The sequence below is a fragment of the Nicotiana attenuata genome, unplaced genomic scaffold (genome assembly GCF_001879085.1).
Source record: "Nicotiana attenuata strain UT unplaced genomic scaffold, NIATTr2, whole genome shotgun sequence".
Lineage (NCBI taxonomy): Eukaryota > Viridiplantae > Streptophyta > Magnoliopsida > Solanales > Solanaceae > Nicotiana > Nicotiana attenuata.
The window spans coordinates 1-8398 of NW_017670943.1; the positions used below are offsets into that span (position 1 = coordinate 1).

The 8398-nt window shown below is 36.8% G+C and overlaps 1 protein-coding gene across 1 annotated transcript; it reads left to right on the forward strand.

Annotated features, from left to right (window-relative positions):
- Positions 1-5837: 5837 nt before the first annotated feature.
- LOC109244668 (monothiol glutaredoxin-S6-like) lies at positions 5838-6146 on the forward strand. Its single transcript, XM_019411799.1, has one exon. It carries the CDS (start codon positions 5838-5840, stop codon positions 6144-6146), a length of 309 nt encoding a protein of 102 aa, XP_019267344.1.
- The last annotated feature ends 2252 nt before the right edge of the window (positions 6147-8398 follow it).

The window sequence follows — 8398 nt, forward strand, 5'->3', positions numbered from 1 at the left end:
AAAAAGATCAAGTCTGATTTGCAAGCAACATATGCGAGATACAAGTGTGCACGTCTGAAGCTACATGAACTAAGATAGAAGAACCAGTTTCATCATTGTGTTTATTCTAAGTCTAGTTCAATTGTAGTAGGTTTTCATATTGTACCTTTCAGCTTTCTTAGAAGCAATTGTATTAGGTACTCTGAGTATTCAAGTTAGAGTTAACTTGAAAGTGTCGCAACAGTTGAGGCTGTGTGCTACACTGGGATTAGAGTTAATCCTTAGGTTTACAAAGAGTTTTGTAAATGCAGTTTTTGGCTCAGTGATTTTAGTGGAGTTTGGGAAAATCCTACTGAGTAGTAGGTCGTGGTTTTTTCACCTTTTGAGCCAGGTGTTTTCCACATAAAAATCTCTGTGCACTTTACTTTCAGTATTTATTATTCCGCAAACTGTTGTAGTTAGAACACTTAGAAGAACCAGGTTCTTCTAACGCGAAAATTAGGTACCACACAAATCACCCCGCCTCTTGTGTGGTATTGACGACATCAATGTTATTTTATTTTCTCCAAAATTATTTTACAAATAAAAATTACTAACAAGCTTAAGAAATTTAATATATTTTCTGTATTTGTGTTATACTCACTATTTCTGGAGAGTAAAACCTTTGTGGTTTTGTACGGTATTGGAGATTAAAATCTACGTGATTTTAACGTTTGTGTCATTTTTTTACCGAAATGACGAATGACAACGGAAACCAAGCAATTCCGATGGTAACTGCCAATGCCTCAACGAGCCGAACAACACCGGCAACGTTGGCACCGGCGGAGAAACCCGTAAAATTTTCCGGGATTGATTTCAAGCGCTGGCAGCAAAAGATGTTCTTCTACTTGACTACTCTAAGTCTCCAGAAGTTCATCAAGGAAGATTTTCCTGTGCTGTCCGATGAAACTCCAGAGACTGAACGCTTTCTCGTGATTGAGGCGTGGAAGCATTCAGATTTTTTGTGCAAGAATTATATTCTTAGCGGGCTGGAGGATGCTTTGTATAACGTCTACAGTGGCGTGGAAACGTCAAAAGAACTAAGGATTGCGCTTTAAAAGAAATACAAAACTGTTATTACCCAAGTCCAGGAATTGCAAGTGATTATTCTCAATCTCCTTGCTGAAGGTATAAGTAGAATTAATACTAGTGTTGGTAGTATTAATTTTATTATGTTTACTAACAGAATTTTCATTGAAGGTCTTGTCATCAATGAAGCATTCCAAGTAGCAGCGATGATTGAGAAGTTGCCTCCGTTGTGGAAGGACTTCAAAAATTATTTGAAACACAAACGCAAGGAGATGTCCCTTGAAGTTCTCATTGTTCGGTTGAGAATCTAAGAGGACAATAAAGCTGCTGACAAGAGAGGCCGTGAAAACTCAACAATAATGGGAGCAAATATTGTTGAAGAGAACAAAAAGAGGAAGAAGGCTTCTGGACCGATATACAACCCAAGCAAGAAGTGGTTCAGTGGAAATTGCTACAACTGTGGAAAAGCCAGACACAAATCTACGGAGTGTCGTGCTCCGAAGAAAGACAAGAAGAAGGGTCAAGCAAACATGGTTGAAAAGCATGATGATGTTGATGACTTGTGTGCCATGCTTTCCGAATGCAACTTGGTGGGCAATCCTAAAGAGTGGTGGATTGATTCTGGAGCCACTCGCCATGTTTGTGGTGTTAGAGAAGCTTTTCCTACTTATGCTCCTGTTGGACCCGATGAGATGCTTTCTATGGGAAATGCTGCAAAGGGCAAGATTGAAGGATGTGGGAAGATATTTCTCAAAATGACTTCCGGCAAAGTGGTGACTTTGAACAACGCCCTTTATGTTGCCGAGATTAGGAAGAATTTAGTCTCTGTTGGACTTCTTGTTAAGAATGGTTTTAAATGTGTATTTGTATCCGATAAGGTTGTAATAAATAAGAACGAGATGTTTGTAGGAAAAGGTTACCTCACCGAGGGCCTTTTCAAGCTGAATGTAATGGTTGTTGAAAATAATAATGAAATTTCAGCTTCGTCTTACTTACTTGAGTCAAATGAATTATGGCATATACGTTTGGGTCATGTCAATTATAAAACCTTGCGGAAAATGATTAATTTGGAAGTATTTCCTAAGTTTGAATGCGACAAATCAAAATGTCAAGTATGTGTGGAATCAAAGTATGTTAAACAACCTTATAAGTCAGTTGAAAGGAATTCAAATCCTTTACACTTAATTCACACAGATATTTGTGACATGAAGTCAATACCATCTGGTGGAAAGAAGTATTTCATAACCTTTATTGACGATAGTACTCGATATTGCTATGTTTACTTACTTAATACTAAAGATGAAGCAATAGACACATTTAAGCAATACAAAAATGATGTTGAAACGCAACTTAACAAGAAAATCAAAATGATAAGAAGTGATAGGGGTGGTGAATATGAATCTCCTTTTGAAGAAACATGTTTAGAATATGAAATTATTTATCAAGCAACGGCCCCTTACACGCCCCATTCCAATGAGATTGCGAAAAGAAAGAATCGTACATTAAAGGAGATGATGAACTCAATGTTGATAAGTTCTGGTTTGCCACAGAAATTGTGGGGGGAAGCCGTTCTTACGACTAATCGAATATTAAATCGAGTGACCCATAGCAAAACACAATCCATTCCATATGAAAAATGGAAAGGAAGGAAGCCCAACTTGAATTATTTTAAAGTGTGGGGGTGTTTGGCAAAAGTGCAAGTTCCTAAACCCAAAAGGGTAAAAATAGGACCGGAAACCGTTGATTGTGTTTTCATAGGATATGCGACTAATAGTAAAGAATGTCGATTTCTGGTTCATAAATCAGAAAATTCCGACATTCATAATAATACAGTTATAGAATCAGATAATGCTGAGTTCTTTGAAAATATATATCCATATAAAAAGGAATGTGAGTCGATTGGTGAAGGATCTAAACGACCTCGGGAAGAAACAAAAGAAAGTACACTTAATTAGGAGGATCCAAGACGTAGTAAATGTCAAAGAATGTCTACTTCATTTGGACCAGATTTTGTGACTATGTTATTGGAAAATGAGCATCAAACATTTAAAGAAGCTATGTCTTCTTCGGAATCATTCTTTTGGAAAGAGGCAATCAATAGTGAAATAGAATCATACTGAACAACCATACATGGGAATTGGTTGATCTTCCTCCTGGAAATAAACCATTGGGTTCTAAATGGATCTTTAAGAGGAAAATGAAAGATGATGGCACTATTGAAAAATTTAAGGCAAGACTTGTGGTCAAAGGGTATAGACAACGAGAAGGTCTTGACTATTTCGATACATACTCTCCAGTTACAAGAATTACGTCCATACGAACGTTAGTAGCGTTAGCTGCAGTTTATGGTCTTGATATTCATCAAATGGATGTTAAGACGGCCTTCATAAATGGAGAGTTGGAGGAAGAAATCTACATGGAACAGCCTGAAGGGTTTGTGGTTCCAGGTAAAGAAAAGAAGGTATGTAGACTTGTTAAGTCCCTTACAAGCACCCAAACAATGGGAGTTGCTGATTTAATTCTGGGAATTAAGATCCATAAGACTTCTCAAGGTCTGGCACTTTCACAATCTCATTATATTAAGACAGTACTTGAAAAATTCAAGCACTTGGGCTTTAAAGTTGCAAAGACTCCAATTGACGTGAATTTTGCATTAGCAAAGAACAAAGGCCAAAGCATATCACAATTGGATTATGCTCGTGTGTTGGGTTGCTTAATGTACATCATGAATTGTACACAACCAGATATAGCTTGTGCTATAAGTAAATTGAGTCGATATACGAGCAATCCAGGTCAATCTCATTGGATGGCCATGAAACGAGTTTTGGGGTATTTAGTACATACCCAGGACTTTGCTTTGCACTACAGTAAATATCCTGCAGACATTGAGGGATACAGTGATGCAAATTGGATCACCGGATCAACTGATTCCAAGTCCACAAGTGGATATGTATTCACTATTGGTGGAGGAGCGGTATCTTGGTAGTCGTCCAAACAAACTTGTATTGCCCGCTCTACAATGGAGCTGAGTTCATAGCGTTGGATAAAGCCGGTGAAAAAGCTGAATGGCTCCGAAATTTCTTGGAAGATATTCCATTTTGGCCCAAGCCGTTGGCACCAATATACATACATTGCGATAGTCAAGCGGCAATTGGAAGGGTTGGGAACGTTATGTATAACGGTAAATCTCGTCATATACAACGAAGACATATAACTGTTAGACAATTACTCTCTAGAGGAATTATCACGATTGACTATGTAAAGTCAAGTGATAATGTGTCGGATCCACTTACAAAAGGCCTAACTAGAGAGGTCGTTGAGAAATCAACAAGGGGAATGAGACTATGGCCAAGAATAAGTCATAGTGGTGGTAACTCTACCTAGAAGACTGGAGATCTCAAGATCTAGGTTCAAGGAGATCAAACAAAGTCATTAATGACGGTTCAACATTGTCAACTAAACTTTTGGTCTATTCTCGTGATGAGACAATGTTCAGTACCAAGGATAAAGCATTAAAGCTTTTTAATAATTTCTAAATTTGATACGGGGTATATCAAATAGTGTATCTACGGGATGACACGTTTAGGAATCACCTATGTAAGTGTGAAGTGTTAGCCGCTTCAAGGAGAATTTTGCAAGGCCAGTTCTCTATGCACTTATGAAACCAGGCGATGTTCATGGCTGAAACGAACAAAACAATGAGAACCAAAGACGGTTAAGGGTTGGTTGTGTGACTTGTGGTTGTCTAGGTATACACCAAAGTTCGACGGTTCAAAGATATCAAATCTACCGATTGATCGAGTATATCCGACATAAGTTTACTACGGAAAGTTCAAAGAGAAACCTACTTATCCAGATGCAATTAATCCTTGCTTGCGAATCACACGGTTTTTCATGCATACATCCGTGATACAGCCATTCCCCATTCATGTGGGGGATTGTTAGGTTTTTAAGTTATTAATGCTTAAAATAGGGTGAATGGAAAATATAGGGAAAAATGAAATATTTGAGTAATATTTGAGTTTCCCTCCTTGATTGTCCCATATGGGAAGAGGAAAAGGTTTTTGATGGGTATATAAGCAATTGCTCTTCTTCTATCTCATAAAGTGTTGAGAAGAAGACAAGCCTCGCACCGTCGTCGTCGTCGTCGCTTGCTCGGCTAGGCTCGAATTGTTTTTTTATTTCGTTTACATTTCTGTTTATGTTATTTTATTTTCTCCAGAACTGTTTTACAAATACAGATTACTAACAGTTTTCACGGCTCGAACCCGTATCCTACTCGTCACATGACATTAATTTTACCAGTTATGCCAAGGCTCCCCTCAAAATAACTAAGAAAGAAACAGGACCAAAAATCGAGTAACAATCAAAGAGGACTTTAGCTGGTGACATATGTTCTGCGAATATTTCAAAGTGATGATTATATTCTTCTCCTATTCTGCTTGAGTATGTTATGCTACTTTAGAATCCAGGTAGATAAGGCATACTTTCCCTTATCATACAAGTGATCGAGAAAAATCTAGAAAATATTCACCAACTTGTAATTCTTCTAGCAATTTTCACCCTTTACAAAAAAAACTAACATATCACTGCACTAATGCCTCTATATATAGCTCCATTATAGGTTTTCGTTTCTCACAACAAATCAAGCTTGAAATTCACTTCACAAACCTTCATTACTTCTTGTAGCCTTCACAACTTCTTTAATTTCCTCTCTTCACCAAAAGCTATACAAATTCTTGGCATTTTTCCAATAATTAAACACATTATTTCTTGAACATATAAACAATATGGATATGGTGATGAAGTTGGGAGCAGCAAGTCCAGTGGTGATTTTCAGCAAGAGTAGTTGTTGCATTTCTCGTAGCATCGAAACCCTAATCCGTAGTTTTGGAGCACACCCTATTGTTTACGAGCTCGATAAATATCCAAGTGGGAAGCAATTGGAGAAGGCACTAATTAAACTAGGATGTCAGCCAAGTGTGCGTGCAGTTTTTATAGGGAATGAATTTATTGGTGGTTCTAACAAAATCATGAGCCTTAATGTGAGAAGCAAGCTGAAACAATTACTCATTAGGGCTAATGCCATTTGGGTGTAAAATTTAATGACTATAGGTAGCAACTTTAGGAGTTTTGATAATAAATATCAACCACAAATAGAGAGTCTTCTAGCTCCGGATTGTTCTTTTTCTCCTATTTCGCTTCTTGATGTGCTAATAATGTTATACAATAACAGTTATAAAAGAAACTAATAGAAATGAGCATCTTCGTGTATTTGTCACAATCCAAAATCAACCGTCGTGATGGCGCTTATCATGGAACTAGGCACGCCACTACTCAACCATCTTAATATTGGAGTATATATCACAGTGGAAGCAATTAGAGTATAATATTCATGTGTAAATTAAAAAATTAGCACATACGGAGATTATTCGAGTTACCTCTTGATGCGTGAACAAAGCAGATTAATCTCAGTCTCCAGTTCCAGAGTTGCAAGACCGCGATCTCAACAAAACCTCCACAGTCTTCTACCGTATTATCCAAATAATATCCGAAAAGGGGGAATTTCGGGTGGGCAAAATTCCAAGGAGGAAAATGTGTAAAAACCAGTGCAAAAAACGGCCAGCCCTATATAGAGTATATATAGCCACACTTTTTTGGTTAAGACCCTTTTCCAAAACCTGTTAAGTTTTCTTCTTCCACTAAGGAATGATTTTCTTTATTTCCTATTATTTAGGCACAATAGGGACCACAAAATTTAATTAACAAGGCTTCCTATTATGGATTTAATTTCAAAATTTTGAAATTAATTTCTACCATAATAAATTACGAATTATTTCACTAAAAATTTGTAATTGCACTCCTTAGTTCAATTTCGAAATTCTTCCATAAAACCTTATTTAAAGGCCTCATTTGTTTTTTTAAGATTAAGACGTCTGAATCTGAATACGCATCTGAATATCAAGATGTCTATTAAGATTAACACATCTGAACCTGAAAACACATCTGAATATATTAAGATGTGTATTAAGATCTAAATAGAAATAATTAAGACTGTTTGATTTTTAACATCTGATGTATAAAATTTATTTTAATTTGGAAATTAATAAACATAAAATTCAAATGAAATATTAACTAATCTAATATTCTATCAATAAAATATGTAGTTTTTTAAAATATGATAGTTGTTGGTGGTGATGACTAACGGGTGAATGACGACTAAAGGCGATGGTTGGTGGTAGTTTTGGTTGATGATGGTGGTTCATGCTAGTAGCTAGTAGTGATTGGTAGTGGTGACGATTATGATTGAGGACAGTGGTGGTGGGTGGTGATAGTTAATAATGTCGGGTGGTGATAGGTTAAAATGATGGGCAGTGCCGGCTGTGGTTCTTGATGGTGATGGGGTGGTCAGTTGTGGTAGTTGATGCGGATGAGTGTTTATTGTGGGTGAGAATGATGGTGGTCGGAGTGGTGGGGATAGTAGGTGGTGATGGTCGATAATGGAGGCTATGATTGAGGATGATGGTGGCGTGGTGGTGGTGGTTGTGGTGGTGGTGGTGGTGGGGTGGTAGTGGTGGTGGAGGTGGTGGGGGTGGGGGTGGCAGTGGCGGTGGTGGTTGTGGCATGGTGGGAGTTGATAATGGTAGGCCGTGGCGACAGTTAATAATGAATATGTGATAGCATCTTAATGAAATTAAGTCTCTGTTATAGATCTTAATCATACAGACCTATTCTGACCTATTAGGTGGTTGTAAAGTAATAAAAACAAACACACTTAATGATTAAGATCTGAATAATTAAGATTAAGACTTTAAAAACACACACACTTAATGTCTGAGATCTGAATGATTAAGATTCAGACCTCCATTAAGTGCAAACAAATGAGGCTGGATACAATAAAATTAAATTACCAACAATTTAATTTATTGATTACTTCCTTTAGATTTTCGCTTAACTTATTTCATGTGTCGGATACAAAATCCACCGGCCGGGTTTACACATGAAAACTTATAAGCTTTCATAAACGAGTATCATCAATCTCAAAAAGCGAGACATGGATTCTATCAACTAATTATTTCTTCGCCAATGTATATCATTATTGTCCAATTTACCAGGCTTATTGACCCACGAAAGAATCTCTCCTTTTAATAAATCAAAATAATAAATGACACACCCAACTAATAATAATAGTATCAAGATTAAGAGTATAAGTACATTGAATGAACTAGAGAAATTATTTTATTAAGTCAGTATAAAATACTTATCACTACTTGATCTGTTTAATACATACAAAATGTACTAGTACAAGAAGTTGGAATCAAACCATTCCCATAATCAAGATAAATTACAT

Excerpts from the sequence above, each read along its gene's own strand:
- LOC109244668 (XM_019411799.1), top strand. The coding sequence starts at position 5,838 with ATGGATATGGTGATGAAGTTGGGAGCAGCAAGTCCAGTGGTGATTTTC.